The 22144-nt window shown below is 36.6% G+C and overlaps 1 protein-coding gene across 4 annotated transcripts in view; it reads left to right on the forward strand.

The window, feature by feature from the left end:
* LOC148948407 (uncharacterized) overlaps positions 1–22144 on the forward strand; it is a 40368-nt gene that overhangs the window by 13197 nt on the left and 5027 nt on the right. Inside the window, exons 1-4 of one of the 4 annotated variants that reach the window (XM_089093918.1) lie at positions 7780–7848; positions 15371–15557; positions 17786–17947; positions 20730–21120. In XM_089093918.1, coding sequence (XP_088950044.1) covers positions 15414–15557; positions 17786–17947; positions 20730–21120 — 697 coding nt within the window. In that variant the 5' untranslated portion in view covers positions 7780–7848; positions 15371–15413. Of the gene's footprint in view, positions 1–7779; positions 7919–10131; positions 10525–15370; positions 15558–17785; positions 17948–20729; positions 21121–22144 lie in introns of those variants that run through there. The other 3 variants (XM_089093916.1, XM_089093917.1, XM_089093915.1) reach the window with 3 other exon arrangements.

Here is a 22144-nt window from a genome sequence, read left to right on the forward strand (position 1 = left end):
CAATTTTCCAGATTTTGAAAATGATGTTGATGTAATTGGTATAAGTGTTTGGCTGAATAATTTAAAAACCTACATAATAAGCTTTTATAACCCTAATGGCCAAACTTCAGATGCCAAGGATTTCTTTAATTATATAAATAATTCTAATATGATAAAAAACATCATTATTTGTGGTGATTTCAATGCCCACAGCCTTTTGTGAGGGAATAAACCAGCAAATAAAGCTGGTAAATTTATTGAGCATATGATTTCAAATAATAATGAATTAGCTGTTGCTACCCCTCCAAACCTAAATACATATTTTAACCCCAAAAGTGCCAAATTCTCCACAATTGACCTACAAATTGTGTCTTTAAATTTTTTGAACAAAATTTACATAAATAAAATTGATAGTCTGTGTACAGACCACTTTGCTATAGTTTGCTCCCTAAATGAACCTGCTGAAACTTCTTCTCATACTTCCAAATATATCAACACTAAAGCAAATTGGTCTATTTTCCAAAATAAGCTAAATGATGAAATTACAAGTTTCACCCAAAGTTCATGCATTTCTAACACAACAGTTGACACACATGCTGAAGCCTTGACATCTTTACTAATAAATACAGCTAATCATACTATCCCCAGGACAACACCTAAGAAAACATTCCCTAAACAAATTCCTAAAGCATGGTGGACAAATGAGTGCCTAAATAAATGGAAGATAAAAAAGGCAGGTAGGACAGAATTCATAAAAAAACCAACACCTACTACATATTTAAAAAAATTACAAGCAGAATCTAATCTAAAAGGACTATAATAGATGCTAAATATAAATACTGGAATAATTTTGCAAATAAGCTCTCCAGAGAAACACATGAGCCAATTATACATAAAGTTATAAGCCACATATGTGGGAAAAAGACTTCCCCCAACCCACTCCTGTATGAGCTTATACATAATAATACCCATTTTGACAATAATATTGAAAAGGCTAACCTATTTGCAACTTTTTTTGTTAATAAGCTAACATCAAACAATCAAAGCAATCTGTCCACAATTCCTATGAACCCTAGTTACCAACCACGCCCAGGATCCGAGTACATAACTAATCCATTTACAATCCAGGAATTGAATAATGCAATACATCATATTAGGTCCAAAACTAGCAGCAGCTATGACAATATACACCCTACATTGATAAAGAATCTCACACCTTCATACAAACAAGAACTGCTAAATTGTTATAATCACGCTTGGGCATCCTCTAGGTTCCCCAATATATGGAAATGTTCGTCCCTCCTACCAATCCTAAAGAAAAATAAACCGAAAGATAACCCTGAGTCTTATAGGCCCATAATGATTACACCTGTGATGGGGAAAATAATGGAGAAAATGATTTATCACAGACTCCTCTGGTTTGTTGAGAAAAATAACATGATCCCACACACTCAAACTGGATTCAGGAAATACCACTCCTCAACAGATGCTTTCATTTTGCTAACAAATGCAATAAATGAATCTTTCTCAAAAAATATCCTAGTGGCAGCTTTCCTTGATTTTGAAGGAGCATATGACAATGTGAACCACCAAATCCTTTTAAATAAACTTGCAAACCTTGGAGTACCTCCCAAGCTAGTATCCTTTATTAAATCCTTCATAGAAGTGCGAAGTTTCATTGTCTGTGTTGGTTCAGCCTCTTCACCCCAAACGACAATATCCAAAGGCCTACCTCAGGGAGCAGTCCTCAGTTGCCTCCCATTTGCCCTATATCTCTGGGACATGAACCTACTCCACACGAATCTACAATATGCTGATGATCTGGTGCTATGGTCATCTGGCAACACCTCTCAGATAGCACAGTCAAATCTGCAAAAGTCACTTTTCCAGTTTGAAAAATTCTCTCAACATTAAGATTTACCCATTGCACCCACAAAGTCAAAAATAATCAAATTTCAAATGAAGCGAAACCATGTTATTGCAAAACTAAATCTAAATAAAACAACTATTCCAGAAGATAATAATATTAATTACCTTGGTCTCATGCTTGACCAAAAACTTAATTTCCACCTCCACATTTCAAACACAATAAAAAAATGTTATAGAAAAGCAAATATACTAAAAAGGCTTCTTTCCCTGGGGATGTAAGGAGAAAACCTTACTCCAGTTTTATAAATCACATTTAAGACCCCATATTGACTATGGGTTCATTGTATATGGTGCAAGTGCAAAGACCCAGATGCAAAAAATTGAAACAACACAAAATGATATAATACGTCTCATATTTGGACTTAGGAAACCCACAAGCACCAAGTTTCTGCTTATGGAGAGTGGATTAACAACAATAAGGGAGAGACCTAGCTTTCTCTTGATAAAACATCTTACAAAAATTGAATCAAATAGCTCACACACATTACATAATTGGTTAAGAAATCCAGCCATGTATAGAGGTATTGCAGATGAGTATGCCAATATTCAAAAGAAGTTCCCTGTACCAGCAAAGTCTATTGCACCTACTTTCCCCCAATCCCCTCCATGGAATTGGTCATTTCCCATAATAAATACTGAATTTTCAAAATGGAATAAAGATTTAACCCCCATTGCTTTTGTTCAGAAAAAATTTGCAGAACTTAATACAATTACCTATAAAAATCACTTCCAAATATTTGTTGATGGGTCAAAAATGAATGAGAAGGTTGCAAGTGGTGTTTTCCTTCCTCACCTGAACATTGCAATGGGTGAGAGATTATATAATAATTTATCTATAATGTCTGCTGAGTTAAATGCCATAATCATGGCATTAGAACACCTTAAGCAAAACCAATCTTTGATTGAAAATTCGAATAATATTATCATTTATTCCGATTCTTTATCAAGCCTTGAGTTGCTGGCCTCAGCTCCTCAATATAAGTTGGACATTGACACTTATCATTGTCTCAGTATTATTGATAATCTTGCTTCAAGTGGCATAAAAACTTACTTTCAGTACATTCCTAGCCACTCTGGCATAAGTGGTAATCATCAGGTTGATGAAATAGCAAAAAATGCTATAAATATTGACCAGCCAAGTGGGAGACCAATCCCAATTAGAGATATTTACCGATGGAGGCTATCAGATATTAATTTTAATAAGATTAATCCTATCCTTTCCCCCTTTCCCAATAAGTATCTTTCTAAAATTTATCATAGAATTCGTTCTGGAACAAATGGACTAAATTTCCTTGCATTCTCATATAAGCTTTCTAATTCAAGTGGTTCAATTCCCCTGTCCCCTCTTTGCAGGCATTGTAATATGAATAATGAAACAATTGACCATTGCCTATTTGAATGTAATATGCTGACGTCTGCACAACATACCTTGCTTTCTAAACTGTTAAAATACTTCAAACACCACAAAATCCCACTATCAGCCAAGAGCCTAGCCAACTATACCTGCACACAGAGTATAGAAATCGACATCTATCATCTTATATTTGAACTCCTAGAGTCGAAAGATCTGCTGAAAGATATCTGAATATATCTAATAAATATGAGGCAATCAAGCCAGTAGCTCTGTAGCCCACAGAGTGAAGCAAAAGGAAAAGGGCTAAATAGTGTTACTGAAAAGCCCGCCTGCTGTTAAATAGAAGAAGAAGATTCTCAACACTTTAAGAAATTTTAAAAATAAGTTTCTTGTGAATTATTGTCTCGATTAATCAGTTGCTGTACTGAACCCCTTGTGCTCAAAATCCTCCTCAGGGCCATACTGTGGTGTTTCTTTTGCGGAAGTTTTCCCCACTGTAGAGTGCAGACGGTCTGGTATCATACTATTATCCTTTCCTTTTTAGCTTAAAGCTTATTCAAAAAGGCAATGCAAAGAACTCCCCTAAAAAAAGGTCCCTCCGGATCCCACCCCAAATACTAATGAAATTGATCCATTTGTACCCCATCCTGGCTGGTCAAGCTCCCTATCACAAAGCTCACATGAAAACTCAAGTTCTGAGAATAGGACAATGATCAGTGTTGGAGCAAATGTCACTATAGATGATAATGGCTTTCAAGAGGTCCTTTCTAGGAGCTCCAAAAAAAAAGGAAAAAACATCCCCAATCAAAAGTATTTCCCCTCCTCCTTTTCCTTCCCCTTTTCCTTTTCCTTTCCCTTCTCATTATCCTTCCCAAAACTTAGGAATTTACCTCAAAATTTCTCCAAATACCCCATTTCAAATAACAAAGATTACTACAATAAGGGTTGCAATTTTCAAAATGTTAAAATCAATGTTTTCTCTTAACATTCACTGGGATGGATCTTTGCTAATAGCTGTCCAAGATCAGAAATCAGCTGATATAATACTTAATCTAAAATCTCTTCTGAATACCCCAATTAACTCATCTAGATGGAACCCAAAACAATCCAAACAAAAATAGTAGTATATAATGTTCCCCTAGAAATACCAATTCAGGAGTTAAAAGAAGGGCTCTCAGATAGGGCTGGTAACATAATCACTGTAGAAGATGTCACCCAACTGGGTAAACCCAACTCTAATGGATTAAAAACAAGTAGATCTTTCCTATTTACACTGAAGGAAAAAATTAATATCCCAGAAAAGTTATTCCTATTTGGGCGAATCAAACCGCACAAGGAATGCAAGCCAAAGCCTATCCAGTGTCAGAAGTGTCTGAAACTGGGACACACAACAAATAAATATAATGAAATTCTCCTAGCTTGTAGTAATTGTAAAGGGTCCCATCCTAAAGAGTTGACAACTTGCAAAAACAATCAGCCTACATGTATCAATTGTTAAGGCCCACATGAATCCACCAATAAATCACAATGCCCTACATATAAGAAAAGTGTACTAACACTCCAAATAGCAACAGAGAAGGCCATTCCATACCCTTTTGCAGCTATGGAAGCAAATGCTGCCCAATCACACCAAATAAAACCTATATTGAAATCAAATAAAACTCCCAAGTCAAACTCTCCCAATGCATCAAGTACTCCTTACAAAACACCATCCTTTAAGCCCCCCCAGCTCACATCTCTATCAGAAAGAATCACCAAGCCAACAAGCCTCCTTGCCTAGTGAGATGAGGTCGGCCTGGCACCCCCTCCCAACGAAAAAAAAACCAGAAACACTACCAAGAATTAGTCCCTTAGCTGACAAACTGGATGCACAGCAAAACATGCAAACCCCAAATATATACTTATTCATTCTAAACTGCAATGCAGTTCAGGACATGAATATACAACAAAAACAGAAATCATTGCTGAATTGGCAAAAATCTACATCCCTAATCATATGCTGATTCAAGCAAAAAAAGATCTTGCTTTACTATTAACAAAGCTTAATATTGATACACAGACATATGAAAAACAAATCAACAAAACAACACATTTCAATCAAAACTCCAGTGGAATGTAAGATCACTTGCAGAAAATAAGTTGAATGAACTAATATCTTTTATGGATAATAAATCCATTAATATTGCTTGCCTCCAGGAAACTCATTTAACCCAAAATCAACAAACTAAGTCTCTGGGATACACTATCCTGAGAAAGGATAGATTATCAGAGGGAAAAGGAGGTGGAGTAGCTTTAATTGTTAGTAATTATATAAAATTCTGTGGTATAAACTTTCCAGATTCTGTAAATGATGTTGATTCAATTGGTATCAGTGTTTGGCTGAAAAACACAAAAACTTACATAATAAGCTTTTATAACCCTAATGGCCAAATTACAGATACCATGGATTTCTTGATCTATAAAAAAAATTCTAAGATGGTTAAAAAAATTATTATTTCAGGAGACTTCAATGCCCACCACCTTTTGTGGGGGAATAAACTAGCAAATAAACCTGCTAAGTTCATTGAGCATATGACTTCAAATAATAATGAATTACCTGTTGCTACCACTGCAAACCTGAATACATATTTCAACCCCAAAAGTGGCAGTTTCTCTACAATTGACCTACAAATCGTGTCTTTAAATATTTTGAATAAAATTTATATAAATAAAATTGATAGTCTATGTACTGACCACTTTGCCATAGTTTGCTCCCTAAACAAACCTGCTGAAACTCTATCACATACCTCCAAATATATCAACACTAAAGCAAATTGGCCTATGTTCCAAAATAAGCTAAATGATGAAATTACAACCCAAAATTCATGCATTTCAAACGCAACAGCTGACACACATGCTGAAGTTTTGGCATCTTTACTAATAAGTACAGCTAATCATGCTATCCCCAGGACAACGCCCAGGAAAACCTTCCCTAAACATATTCCCAAAGCATGGTGGACAAATGAGTACCAAAATAAATGGAGACCAAAAAGACAGCTTGGAGAACATTCCTTAATAAAACATTTTCTACTATATATTTAAAAAAATTACAAGCAAAATTTAATCTAAAAAGGACAATAATAAATGCTAAATATAACTACTGGAATAATTTTGCAAAAAATCTCTCCAGAGAAACACATGAGCCAATTATACATAAAGTCATAAGCCACATCTTTGGGGAAAAAACTTGCCCCAACCCACTCCTGTATGAGCTTATGCATAATAATACCCATTATGACAATGATAATGAAAAGCTAAGCTATTTGCCACTCTTTTTGTTAATAAGCTAAGATCAAACAATTGTGACAAAATACCCCCAATTCCTATGAACCCAAGTTACCAACCTCGCCCAGGATCCGAGTATATAACCAGCCCATTTTCAATCCAGGAAAAGAACAATGCAATACATCATATTAGGACCAAGATTAGCGGCAGCTATGACAATATACATCCTACATGGATAAAGAATCTCACCCCTTCATTCAAACAGGAACTTCTAAATTGTTATAATCATGCTTGGACTTCATCTATGTTCCCCAATATATGGAATTTTTCATCCCTCTAACCAATCCTAAAGAAATAAAAACCCAAAAAAAAATCTGAGTCCTTTTGGCCCATAATGATTACTCTTGTAATGGGAAAATAATGGGTAAAATGATCCATTACCGACTCCTCTGGTTTGTTGAAAAAAATACTATGATCCCTCACACTCAAACTGGCTTCAGGAAACACCATTCCTCAACAGATGCTTTCATATTGTTAACAAATGCAATAAATGAATCATTCCCAAAAAATAATGTCCTAGTTGCAGCTTTCCTAGATTTTGAAGGGGCATATGACAATGTGAACCACCAGATACTTTTAATTAAACTTGCAAAACCTGGACTTCGACCCAAACTAACATCTCTTATGAAGTCTTTGATAGAATTGCAAAGTTTCATTGTTTGTGTAGGTTCAGCCTCTTCTCCCAAAAAAACACTAATCAAAGGCCTTCCTAAGGGAGCAGTCGTCAGCTGCCTCCTTTTTGCCCTGTATCTCTGGGACATGATCCTCCCCAATACAGATCTGCAATATGCTAAGTATTTGGTACTACTGACATCACAAAGTACCTCTGAGACAGGACTGTAAGAGCTACAAATGTCCATTTTCCAGATTGAAAAATTTTCTCAGTATTGAGATCTACCCATTGCGCTTATCAAGTCAAAAATAGTTCAATTTTAACGAAAGCAAATCAATTTTAATGCAAGACTAACTCTAAATGGAACAACTATTCCAGAAGATAATCATATTAATTACCAAGGTCTCATTCTTGACCAAAAACTTAATTTCCAGCTCCACATTTCAAACACAATAAAAAAAACGCTATAGAAAAACAATTATACTAAAAAGACTTCTTTCTACACCCTGGGGCTGTAAGGAGAAAACCTTACTCCAGTTTTATAAATCACATATCTTCTATATATATATAGAAGCCTATTATATATAGCCTATTGGGTGACCCTCAGTATTTGGACAGTGCTAATTTTAAACAAATATTTTGATTAAAAGTAGGCTTTCTTTACTAAGCATCAACAAACTGCTCCTAATTTTGGACATGATGCATATAGGTTTAGATAGGTGAGATTAACGGTAAATATTTACCAAATCATATTATTGAATTACGACTAAAGTGAATATACCACTTGATGCCTTTTTTATGCTCTTTACAAATATAATAATCATTTTTGTCGGAAATGAATTTTAGCCCCCACCAATATATATACCAATTCAGGGTATATATTTGCATATTAGGGGGGTGTGGGTAATTTTGTTTCAGATGTAAATGGGAGGTAAGTTTAAACTTGACCCCCCCCCCCCTAATGTAGAAATATATACCCTGAATTGGCATATATAGGGGGGGGGGGCTGAAATTCATTTCCGATAGAAATGATTATTATATTTGTAATCAGCATAAAAAAAGGCATTGAATGGTGTATTCACTTTATTCCTAACTCAATAATATGAGTTGGTATATATTTACCCACCATTCGATGCCTTTTTTTATGCTGATTTCAAATATAATAATCATTTCTATTTGAAATGAATTTCATCCCCCCCCCTCTAACCTAACCTAACCCCCACCCACATATTTGCAAATATATATCCTGAATTGACTATAGGGGGGGGGCTAAAATTCATTTACGATAGAAATGATTGTTATATTCGTAATCAGCATAAAAAAGGCATCGAATGATATATTCACTTTATTTGAAACTCAGTAATATGATTTGGTAAAAATTTACCAATGATTATTATATTTGTAAAGAGCATAAAAAAAGGCATTGAGTGGTATATTCACTTTAGTTGTAACTCAGTAATATGATTTGGTAAATATTTACCAGATTAACTGACTACAATCTTGGAAAAAAATTCAATGTTTAAATTTGATCTATAGGTAGCCTCTTGTCTTTACTTTGTCCTGATTTATACAGTTTTTAAGAATTTAAAATATCTTTCTTATATTTGGGAAAAAAATTAATATCAATAAAATCCAGTAAATATTTGTATGATTCCAGAAATGTTGTAGAAAAAATGTAAACACACTAGCCTACTTAATGACTTTATTAGCCTCTTTCCATATATTACGTTAAATAATTATTATTTTACATCTAAATCCAATTCAAAACCCTTAAATGAACTGTAAAGGGATACCTAATTCCTTATTCCTAATTCATATCTCCAAAGATGCCTAACTGCATTCCAAGGGTATGTTTTCCTTTTTCTATTTAATTTATTCATTTTTTTTCACTTTTGTAATTTTATTTATCAAAGAAACCTAGTGTATAACTTAATTTAATTTCCATCACTTTTGTTGAAAAGAATCACTGTGATTTTTCACTTGCTTTTACAATTTGCTCATAATGTTCTGTTTGTTTGCAAAGATTATCATTTAGAAAATGCATCCTTTGTATGAGGAAAAGGATCAATTGATAATACTAAAATATTTATTAACTGTTAAGTTTATCATATTTGATTGAAAACAGCCAATGGCTGCTGAATTTATGACTTGGAAATTATAGGTAGGCCTATGTCACACTCAAAAAGGGAAAAAAGAAATTTTTTCTGCCAAGTTTTTTTAACCTGTTTGTATTATTTTTTGGGATGAATGTTTATTTTTTATTCCAAATATGAAATCGGTTTTTCTGTATTAGCTATACTTTTTGAAATATAGTACTATTATCCACAATAAATACCTCAATGCTTCTAGGAACTGTTTTGGTACCTACAATTTCCAATATCTACATTAACAATGCTCCAAAAAACATGACTAATGAACTTAGCATATATGGTGATGACTTGAAACTTATTGTTCCCATTGACACACAGCAGGATGTAGCCTCAATAATATCAGACCTAGGTTGCTTCTGCAAATGGGCCAATATATGGAGACTCAAGTTTAATGTTGAAAAGTGCAGGGTCCTACATTTTGGAAGAAATAACCCTCAGTGGCAATATTCAATGCTATCAAATTTCAGCAAGAGACAACCAATTTCCAAGAGTACCTTACATAGATATTTGGGAGTTGTTGTGGATGAAGACCTCAAATTCAACTGCCACACCCATGCTGCAGTAGCAGGGGCTAACCAAACTCTTGGTATCATCAAGTATACAATCACTAGTAGATCCCAGCAATATTGACTAAACTCTATGAAAGCCTGATGAGACCTAGATTGGAGTATGGAATGTGCATTCCCACATCAATTAATAAAACAGACCAGATGGCTCTTGAATCTGTTCAGAGATGGGCAGCTAAATGTGTAAAGTGTCTCAAAGATAAAGAGTGTGGATGTTGACTGCAGAGCCTGAAGCTACCAACTTTGCCCTACCATCAACACAGAGGCAATATGATAATGACCAACAAGTGGCTCCAGTCTGATGACAATGATATGTTTGAACCTGCCCAGTTGTGAAGTACTAGAGGTCATTCAACAAAGCTGTTCTGGAAGCATGCCAAGACAAGAAAAAGAGTTTTTCTTCTACAATCAAATCATAAGTCTGTGAAACAGCCTAAGCTAGACAACAGTGAGATCTACACCAATTGGTAGCTTCAAATCAAATCTTGACAAGGACTGAGCAACAAAACCATGGCTCTCTCAATGGGATGCAGCAGATGTCCTGCAGCCCCATCATCATTAACTGGCCTACACTGGATTTGTCCATGTTCCTAGCAAGTGCAATTTAAGGTAATCAAGTTAGTTTTAAATCAATTTGTACATCAGTCCGGAGAACTCATCCGAACAGAAGAAGGACGCATGGAACGCTGGCAAGAGCATTTTTCTGAGCTACTGAACCCTGTCAAATCCCCGTGCAATCTACCTGCCTTCTCGAGTGCAGCTAGAGAGCCCTACGCAATAAACCTCGATCCGCCCAGTATTGTGGACGTACAAAAAGCGCTGAAGTGCATGAAAAACATTAAAACTCCAGAAGAGGATGGAATCCCTTCTGAAATGTTCAAGTCCTCACCAACTCTACTATGCCGCCTAACCGACCTGTTTGTACAGGTGTGGACGACGAAGACCTTCGCAAAAGACTGGAAAGTATCAGTCCTCGTTCCGCTATACAAAAACAGGAGATAAGGCCATTTGCGGAAACTATAAAGGTATCTCCCTGATCGACCATGCCATGAAGATCTTCTGCGCCATTCTTTTGAATCGATTCAAAGACGCACGTGACAAGTTAACCCGTCCTGAAAAAGAAGGCTTCAGACCAGGCAGAGGCTGTCCAGAACAGATATTTACGATTCGTCTCATCCTTCTGCAGGTCAGCAGGTTTCATCTACCCCTTCTCATCGTCTTTATTGACTTTGCAGCTGCCTTCGACTCTCTCATCAGAGAGGAGCTATGGAGAATTATGGCTGAAGACGGTGCGCCACAGGAGATCATTGAGATACTCCGAAGTACGTATAAGGACACTGAGACTCGCGTCCGTGTTTCCGGCAATGACACCCCTAAGTTTCCAGTGGAGTTTGGGGTAAAGCAGGGATGCCCCCTTTCGCCTATATTATTCAACTACGCGATAGACTGGATCATGTATAATGCAATGAGAAACCACAGCGGAATAGTCTTCGGACAAATAGCTGGTTTCCTCCAGCCCCTGACAGATCTGGACTTCGCAGACGACGTTGCTGAGCTGGAAACTACCGCCGACAGCTTACAAGACATGATCGACGATACCTATGAGGTCTCAAAGCGCATCGAACTGGCCATCAGCTGCGCAAAGACTAAAGTATTGGCTCTCAACCAACCTGCTCCTTGCCAAGTTACCCTCAACGGTGAACCAATAGAAATCGTTTAGGAATTCATGTATCTTGGCTCTATCATAAAACCAGAGGTCGGAGCTGAAAGGGATATCTCTGCCCTCATAGCAAAAGCCTGGGTAGTCTTTACTAGTCTGAAAAAAATATTATGGACCAGATGGGAGATCTCATCCAAAACAAAAGTCAGAATCTATGGTGCAACTGTTCGAGTAGTACTACTGTATGCTTGCGAGATATGGCCGATGAAGACTGAAGATGCGAGAACTTTAGACGTTTTTGACTACCACTGCCTCCGTTACATCCTCTGCATTAAGAGATGGGACAGAATTTCCGATAGTGAAGTAATGAGTCGCTTTGGCCAATCAGAAGAGCTATCGCTTATCATTAAAAGACGTCACCTGAAGCTCCTCGGCCACACATTGCGCCGTCCCGAAGGCACGATATGTCGAGACGTCCTTGTCTGCGAACCAGCCCCCTACTGGAAACGTAAACCAGGAGGACAATAGAAGGACCTGTGGTAAAAATTCAAGGAGGACCTGGAACCGTGGGGAGGATTCAGGAGACACAGTCGGAGAAGGGACAAAGACTGGCTGAAGATCGCCGGAGAAGCTGCAGCCGACAGGTCCAAGTGGTCGTCGGAAGTCATCCCAAGATCCTTTGGTGCCGGGCAGGACAGTTCATCGTCTGGTTCCCGCCGAAAGTAAAGTAAAGTAAGTAAGTATCTATTTGTAATATGTTTTGCAACAAATTATAAACTAATTCTTATAGAAATTTGTCCATCTTAATTAAGCAAATACAGCACCAGTGGTAGTTCATACCTCTCTTGCATCATGGGCAAAATCTTGACTAGAGCCCCCCCCCCCCCTTTGTTTGTCAAAAATTTCCAGGCCAAATTTTAGTAACATTTTCATTGATTGACAAAATTTTTCATTTATATAAATGTAACTTATATTACTTTATAAGTGTAAAGATATGGGAAAAACAAAAATTTTGGATACAATTTGCTTATACTTATTGCCAATTGTGCCCTCTAATTTATTTTAATAAAAAAAAAAAAATTACAAAGTTAGATTATTTATCTGAAATTTCATGCCTCTAAAGCTTCTATGCCTGCGGTAAGTGCCCCATCTGCCCCACCTAAAACCACCACTGTACAACACAAACCCAACAACACTGCATTAAAATATGAAATAAGGAGGTGTGAAGTGGAGGCCATGGATAAAGTTGCCGAGGATCTGGAAGATGCAGCTAGACGGCATAATACTAAAATATTGTACTGGCATGTTAATAAATTGAGAGGGAGTACTCAATCCAGACTTGGCCCAGTTAAAGATAGGAATGGTGCAACAATTAGTCTAGCGATAAGGAAAGAATTAAAGAGAGATGGGCCGAAACATTTTGAGAATTTGATAAAGCGAGATGGAGTTGCAGGAAAAGATATAGAGGAAAATGAAAAAGTTTGTTATACCTCGGATGTGAAGGAAGATTTGTTTTGTGAGGAAGAATTAGTGACAGTACTAAAAAGATTAAAAAATAAAAAGGCTCCAGGTGCGGATAGGGTGGCATATGAGTTTCTTAAATATTGTAGCTCTGAGGTTAGAAATAAGTTACTGAAGATTATGAATATGATTTTTGGAAAAGGGGAAGTACCTAACGATTTTAGGAAAACCTTAATTAAACCACTTCATAAGAAAGGTGATAAGAGTGAGTGTGGTAATTATCAAGGCATTAGTCTGGTCTCTGTAGGTAGTAAATTACTTAGTAATATGATACGTTTTAGACTGAGAGATGCTGTAGACAAAGTTTTAAGAGAATAACAGTGTGGTTTTAGAAAAGGTGGAGGATGCGTCGATCAAATTTTCACTCTTAGGTTAATAATTGAGAAGTGCCTTAGTTGTGAAACACCTTTGGTCCTCAATTTTATAGATTATGAGCAAGCTTTCGGTTCTGTTGATAGAAGAGCTTTAGTAAAGGTTTTATCCTTGTATGGTAAACCAGAAAAATACATTAAAGTAATTAGTGCCATGTACGAGAATAACACTGTTGTAGTTTAGATAGGAAATGAGGTTAGCAGCTGGTTTTGTATTAAATCAGGAGTTAAACAGGGCTGTGTTCTATCCCCCTTTATATGGATTATTTGGATGGACTTTGTCTTAAGGAGCACAGAAAAGGCAATGGGAGACCACGGAACCAATCGGAGAGGAAAAAGTCTCCTGGACATAGATTATGCTGTTGATTTAAGCATCCTAGAGGAAAGTGTGAGCAAAATGAATGAACTTTTAGAAGTTTTGTGAGTTCAAGGTGCTAGAATAGATTTGAAAATTAATGTTAAGAAGACTAAGTCACTAAGGATAGGAACAAGTGAAAATGAAAAGGTGACGTTGGGTAACGAAAAGATTGATCAGGTGGGCAGCTTCACTTACCTTGATAGTATTATTAGTAAAGATGGTGGGAGCAGTGAAGATGTTAAAAGCAGAATAGCCAAGGCTCAGGGTGTTTTTTCACAGTTAAAAAAAGTTTGGAAGAATAGGAAGATAAGTCTGCAAACCAAGATTAGAATATTAAAAGCTACAGTGATGACAGTAGTCAAATATGGCTCTGAAGCATGGGCGCTTCGAAAAGCGGATGAAGATTTGCTAGATGTTTTCCAGAAACATTGCTTAAGGATTATTCTGGGTACCCGGCTGACTGACCATATTTCAAACAATAGGTTGACGAAAAATGTGGTTCAATACCGCTCTCTAGGGCTATAGTGAAAGAAGGGTTGAGGTGGCTAGGGCACGTTGTGCCGATGAAAGATGAAAGATTGCCGAAGATAGTTCTTTTCGGCCAACCGTTTAGGGCTGAACGGAAAGCATGTCGTCCTTGTCTGGGGTTGGAGGATGTCATAAAGAAAGATTGAAAGGAAATGGGAACTTCGTGGGAGGGTGTAAAAAGGGAGGCTTTGAATAGATTGGGATGGAGGAGAAGCGTGTGTAGCTGTATTGGCCTTATGCGGCTTGGTGCTGTGGTGAGTTATTAGTAATAGTAGTAGTAGGGGGGCCGCCAGACCCTCCCATCTCGATGCTGAAGAGAGTTCTTGTCTCTGGACTTCAAGAATGAATGTCCGTACACAGGAGCAATAAAAGGGTACAAGTTTTTTTAATCACTCTGTTTTTAGAATGAAAGATCTTATTTATTTGCTTTTTCTTTAAACAATAAAGGTTCTTTGAATTTCGTGTTGGAAGCAGGGGAGATTTTATCTCCAGTCCTGTCAAATGAGTGTATGTATGCTATGGAAAGTTTAAATTTCCATAGTGGTGGTATTTTTGTCTCCTTTTGAGTTAAAATTTCAATTGGAGGTAACCTCTCAAAGGAAATATCTGTGCCCTTCCTTCTCCAAAAAAATGAAGTAAGTTTTGTTTGGGAAAAATAGACAAAAACTTGCCCCTTTTTTACTTCTGCATATATCCATTAGGTTTCTATTAAAATTGAAATGAATTCTATGTAATTTTTGGTTGGCTACCCTGTTGTTGTTTTTTAATTACTTTTACATCAGGGGTGGAAGGGTTTATGAGTTAGTGATTGTCTGTACAGATTTGCTGATATTTATTATAAAACTAGCTAAGGAATGTTTTTTTATGGATTTAGCTGGCAACTCCATAGAGGGGTGACTTAATTGTCATATTTACATTCAAAATGTCCTATTATTGAAAGGTAAAAGTCGCAAAAACTTTATTGTCTTTAAGTGTAAGGGGTCAAAAATAATAATTACTCAATTTCTACTGTTTCAGGAACAATACAACTAGTTCGAAGGACAACTGAAGCACTTAAAGAATGTCACAAAATGCTGAAAAAAAGCGCAGACGTGCAGAATATATGAGGAAATATCGAGAAAACATGAGTGAAGAGCGGAGAGCTCAAATTCGAGAATATGATGCAAGACGACGTAGAAGTAATTATATGCGCCGTGCAATTGAAGTAATTATTCATTATCTTTCTTTAAAGTTTATTAATGATTGGGGGCTATTGACGTCCTAATCTAGAGTTGATTCAGCGAAGGCCCACTGCAAGGGCCAGAGGGAAATGAGGAACATATCCGCAGGCTAAAGGTCCAAGCAGAGTTGAGGGATGAAAAAAATCTGGCTATTTGTCAACTAAAATCCCCGCGAGGTAGACTATTTTTGGTAGCAATAAGTAAAGTCAGTAAGCAGTTTGAACCTGAATGCTCAGAAAAAGGGAACTTTGACAGTAATGGACATTGTTGGAGGTAAGCTTTTGGCCTTATGGTAGCTTTCAGCCAGTACCCAAAAATACGCCACTTTTCGTGCACCTATGGTCATAGATGTCTCCAAGATATGAAAAAAAGTTCAATGTGGCCAGTTTGAAGAACTGGCATTAAAGCTCATTTGTGGGAAAGGGCTCACATACTGAATTTTGCAGACATTCCCTGGTATGTTTTTGTATTTTCTTGCATTCAGAGGCGTCAGCGGCTAACATATTTAGAGATGGGGATGCAACAGATTTTGCTGATCAGTCAATCATTTTTACCAGCGGAGATCAAGATTTTAATAAAGTTAAGATAAATTTGAAGTGATTTTGCCTGTCACTTTGTGTGGTCATTCTAATTATTGGCTTGCCAAATCTATTGGGGGATGGGGGTGTGACCGAAAACATGTATAAGAGGTGACCAAAGACTCCGCACATGTTTGACGCCTCTCCTTGCAATTATCTCAAGTTGTGTATTTATAATTTTTCCTCACTTTTTTTGTAGCTGGAGGAGGATAATAAAACTGGCCTCTATCCTGGTAGTTAAACATTCTCAAGTTCACTGCAGCCAGAGTTTCTGATCGGGAAAAGTTTAGAAATTTCAAATGTATCAAATACACATATGATGTATTTATCTTAATAGGCCTATCTCTTGTTACTGTAATCTTGCGTTTCTGATCTTGCCTCATTCTGCTCAAGTTTTTGTTCAATGTTCAATGTTCTTTCAGTTAAAATCAATTTGTTCTACCAAGCAGTGCATTCAGCGTTAGATTGGAGCTGAACTTCGATTTTCTGAAAAATGTCCTGAGGAGTATGATTGGAGTCCTAGCAGAAAACGGGCCTAATGTATTTCATTAATTAAAAGAAACATTTAAAACAGGTATTTAAAGTAAAGAGCAATATTAAAGCCTAAACCGAACAGAAATAAAGTTCTTCAAACTTTTGAAAAAAAAGGAAGTGCAACAGATTATAGTAGGCTACAATAGTAGGCTATTGGTCTCCTCCTCTTGCTTCACCGCTTTTTGCTGAAAACGATCTGTATTTTTAAAAGTATGTATTTAATTTGACATAACATCAACAGCGGCACAACAATAAAGTAATATCACAAAGCTTACAAATAAAAGTGTGAATAACCGCTCTTCCCTCTCCGGGAATAAAGGCTTGAGTGTCATATTTTAAAAAAAAAAAAAAAAAAAAAAAGATCCTCCAGAAACATAGCTGGTGCAGAGGGCGTCAAATCAACGTTTTGTTGCTGGGCAAGTTGTCGAGCTAATCTTTCGTGTTTTTACTGAAAATGTTATGTACTTTGAACAGTGAGGTTTTTTTCCAAATGTCAAAAAAAGTAAATTAGAAAATCATAATAATAATCTGGATTACAAGAAAGAAAAATTTTTCTTACAAAAATTACATTTGTAACTTCAAATTTAGTTTTTTAAATGTTTTTTTTTGTCAAAACCTTTCCTTTTGATTCTATTCTATCTATCTATGTAGAAAATTGATACACAAAAAACTTTCTGTAGGAATACTGGTCATTTCTAAGCAACATCTCTAGTTTGTTGAAGCAATATTTTGAACTGACTGATCAATAAATGATTTGACAATGGGTTTTCTACACATTTAAAGGAATGTGATAAATTAAAGAGAACATGGGTAAAAATTTAATGCATATGAAGTTAATGAATTTAATGAATTTATGAATTTAATGCATAAAAAAGTTAATGAAATTAGACTGATTGTCTAAAATATAATAAAATTCATTCCAGGAAGTCTGAGCCACTTATGATTTTTCAATGCTACTATTATCGAAGAAAAACCGAGCAAAAATGTTTTTGTTTTCAAGAAAGCGCAAATTGGCCATCGGAGGGTTTAGAGCCTAAGCCCTCTTATGTTTTTTCATGTAGGTTTTAACTTATAATTTGTTTTCATTCTGTTCATTTTAGGGTAACAACAGGAGGCTGACAGCAGAAGAGAACGCTGAAAGAAAACGGAGGCAAGCAGAATATATGAAAAAATATCGGCAAAATATGAGGGAAGAGCAAAAATCACAAATTCGAAAGTATGATGCTATGTGGCATAGAAGTGCAAGGTGGCCTGCAGTTGAAGTAAGTATTAGTAATTTTTTGTTCAACACCTATTAGCAATAATCTCGAATTACATCGATGAGTGGCGAAGGCCAGAGCACTGCATTAACTAAGTGATGGTGAATTCAAGGACAAAAAGTGAGGGTTGACGGCCCAAAGTAATGGAGATAGGTGACAAATCAGTCGATGAAGCCTCCTATTTATTAGCTAAAAGGCACGTAAAGCAGGAAAAGTTAGGTAGTAATAAATAAGCTGAGTAGCAGGCTGGCCATGTCTTTTCCAAAATACTACCCTGTGGATTAATTCGCAACAATTAAAAAAAAAGCTTAAACTAACTCCCCAGGGTCTATAAATATATACTTTGGGTATGGGCTATATCAGGATTTTCTTAGATTCAAATGGACTAGTCTCAGTTCTGTCAAATAAATACAAGCCGGAGAACATGATTAAGCTCACAGTTATATTATCTTTTCTTTAGATCCTAAACTCTAGTTCCATTGATAACTCAGATAAAAGGGAACTCTGACAGCAATAGACATTGCTGCTGGCAAGGATCTCACCTTTTGTTAGGTTTTACCTGGCGCCCCGAACAAAATCGTAAGTCCGATGCTCATGGACATATCTTAGATGTAAAAAAGTTATATTTGGCCTCCTTCGTCTAGCCCTAGAACTGTGTAGTTAGATGGCATATTACAGTGTATTGCCCGTGCCCCGAACTAAAAATTTATTTTCGGAATTACTGTCCCTTTGACCCAGGGACTGAAGGATTTAGTATGCGAGCCGTTTGGGAAAAAAAGCTTTTTTTGGCAATTGTTAAGACCTGTTTCTAGGCAAACCTTCGTTTGTTTACTCTCACTTTTATCGCATCGGGGTCCCCTGCCTATTGTCTTATGGACGGCATTTCGAAACCAATAAAAAAAAACTTTTCGGCCCATATAAAAGGGTCTGTGAACCCAAAATATTTTTTTTTTTGCATCAGCATCCTTTTATCCCATGTTTCAAGCTGTTTGTGGGAAAAAAAATTCATCCTCTCTTGTTTTAAGGTAAACCGAATGTTTTTTTTTCTTACTTGGGCTCCCTTTTGCCCTAGGACTTACTAAAAAAAAAAGTTTCAAACTAATCAGAATTTATTTTTTCGTCCATTCTTGGTTCCTATTTCTTAGGTGTCTCATATCCCGTAATATTTTTGTTTTTAGTGAATTTGTGTATACTTGGTCCAGGCATTGACCGGTTTATGTTTCAATCCGCTTGAAAAAAAATTTCGGGCCCCGTTTTCGGGATACGTAAATTTCCTTCAATTATTTTCTGGTGTATTGGGATTCCCATGGCCGAAGGACTTGAGAATACAAGTTTCAAGCTGACCGAAAAAAAAATTCTTGAGTCTCTTGGGCCCAAGGACAGTTGTAAGTATCAAGCTATTCAAAATAAATGTTTTGGACCTTTAGGCCCTATTTTCAAGCAAGCCAACTTTTTTAATTTTTCGTTTCGTATACTGGAGCTCTTTTGCCCAATGGACCTTTAGACATAACTTTCAAGCTAATCGAAAGGATTGTCTGTGCCCCCAATCTAGATTTTTTAAGTTTTCATTTTGCCCATGGACTTACGGCCGTAAGTTTCAAACTGATCTGCAGCAAAAAACTGTTTATTCCCCAATTCCAACAAAATATGTAGTCCCCTTTGGTCAGGAAGCAATCTCTGCGACGTTTAAGCCAATTGGACAGCTGGGATGTAAAACGCTCGTTTTTTCCTCTTTAAATCCCTGTTGGTTTAAGCAAAGCCTCATCTATGGAGAGTCATGAGAAAGATGACAGAAATTGCTGGGTGGTTGAATTGTGAACTGGTGTGGAACTTGAAGAAGTAGACATGATAGTTCTAACGCTTCCAAGTACCTCAGCAGCAACTAAGAGGAGTTTCAGCTCCTTTGCCAACATTCATCAGATAAACACAATTGGCTTGAAGCTGGGCTAGATGGATAGTGGTCTATGTTCCCTACAACTTCAAGCTTCTTGAACCAAAAATGGAAAGGAGATTAGTTCCAGAAACCAGAATTTAGGCTAAATGACAGTAACCGGAATCAGAAAAAGAGGAGCTGGATTTGCGAATAGTTGCGAATATTTGCGAATATGTTGATTAAAATTTTACAAAATTGTTACATATATGATGCATAGTAAAGTCCATGTATATATGCAAATTGCATGGTTACATTAATGACATGTTTATTCTGCTTCTGTAGCGCTAAAGACAATGTGTACCTTCCTTTTCCAGAAAAAGCTGTTAGCTGCCTTGATTTGGAAAAAATTTGGAAATCCGTAGGAACTGGAGAAATCCTTCAAAAAAATTCTGCGCTGATTGAAAGCTATTAGAAAATGAGAATTAAAACTCTCAACGACAATAGAATTAAATTAAGGGCTAAAATCTTTTCGTCTTAACGCTCATTCATTCTGAATTGAACAATAATTGAAGAAGCAAAAAAGAATACCAAAAAATAAAACTACAAAGAACTAAAAAGAATTGAAAGTACAAAAGTGTATGTCAAAAAGACGGGCTTCAGGTTTGGGAATGGAGTCACTTCGGTGTACAGTTATATTAGCAAAAAAATGTAAGTTTTACCAGACCTTTGCGAATTGGAAAGTTTGCAAGGAAGGTGTGACCTGTAATAACTCTAATCTCAAAGTTTAACAACCGCTGTTAAAAGTCCACTTAATAAACGACTACCTATTGATATACTTAATTTTAGTTTCGATTGTATAACATCAGTATTAAAGTGAGAAATTTATTTATTTTGACCCCTTTTATTTTTCAGGCAGCTACACCTCTTAAAGCAAAACATTATTTGCAACCAAAAGTTGAAATTAAAGAAGAGCCTGTTGATCTAAATGAAGGTAATACAGTTATTCACCCAACTGCGGAAAGTGCTACCAACTTTTGTCAAATTTTCATCAAAGCTGAACAAGAGGATGTTGTAGATGTTAAGCCCTCGTTTGAGCGAATCTCCCTACCTACGGAACAAGCAAAGGTCAAACAGAGAATTAAGACCATTATGGATAATCTACAAGTGAGGGAGGAACCTCGCCCAGTCATCAATAATGTTGTATCTAATCATGTACCTGCGCTTTTATCTGCACCTGTGTTATTCCTGCTTTTACCAGCACCTTCGTCTGTGGCTGTGCCTACATCTGCACCGGAGTTACAACGTAAGTGTTTGTTTTACTTTTGTCTACTTTTACATAAAAGCAGATTAAGGGGCTAATCCCCCAACCAAGGTCTGTGAACTTTTTCATCTTGGTAAATATTAACAGAACCCGGTACGACACATGATAATTGTCGTTATGCCCACGCACTCTAATAGCCCCGAATGTTGAGCTTAAGGGCTCATACTGATCGCCCTTATTGGAGGGAGGGGATTAAGGTAGATGTACAAGCAGAAGTCAAACCTAGAGGGAAATGTCCCTCCTGATCTCCAATTTGAAAACCTTTCGATACTCTTTAATAGAGAATACCCCACCTCAGGGGTTCTTATCTAAGATTTCGAGGTTCACTCAGCCCTGTTTATATGCCTTGAAATTTCAAGCGAATCGTATTGAGAGGGACGGGTGTTACTGGGCTGTCAGCCCCCTTCCCCCACCCAAAGGTTCAATTCGACTAGCAAAAAAGCTGTAAAACTGCATATATGCCGTAATGACAGAAATAATTTTTTTCCTACACGTAATAGGAAGACTTGTACTTTTGTTGAAGACAACTTCTCAGAGACTTGTTTAGAACTAATTGAAAAACTAGCCGAAACTACAAAGTCAAAGAATAATTGTTAAGGATATTTCCCTTAGTATCAGCGCCACTAAAACCATCCACTAGGCGTGGTTTGTTTCGTCAGGGTAATGAACAGTTGGCTGAAAGACGCCCAATGGTGATTCCGGATATTTGGGTTTATAAGCGGAAGCGCTACAGAAGCAGAATGAATATGTCATTAATGTAACCATGCAATTTGCATATATAGATGGACTTTGCTATGCATCATATATGTAAGAATTTTCAGAAGCCAATATGACTAAGTCCGCTTTTTTGTCTTTCTTTTTTATGTTTTAGAGTCTCTAAAAGGATAACCTTTTGAATTGAAAGGATAAACCTTTCAATGGAAGGTTTGTGTGTGGTTGGTTTTTAGCAAAGAAATTATGAAAAAGAGCGGTAATATGCTGCTCAGACTGGAATCAAATTTTAGGC

Source organism: Artemia sp. Qi Xiang Cuo, chromosome 9, assembly GCF_049724085.1.
Source record: "Artemia sp. Qi Xiang Cuo chromosome 9, ASM4972408v1, whole genome shotgun sequence".
Taxonomy (NCBI): domain Eukaryota; kingdom Metazoa; phylum Arthropoda; class Branchiopoda; order Anostraca; family Artemiidae; genus Artemia; species Artemia sp. Qi Xiang Cuo.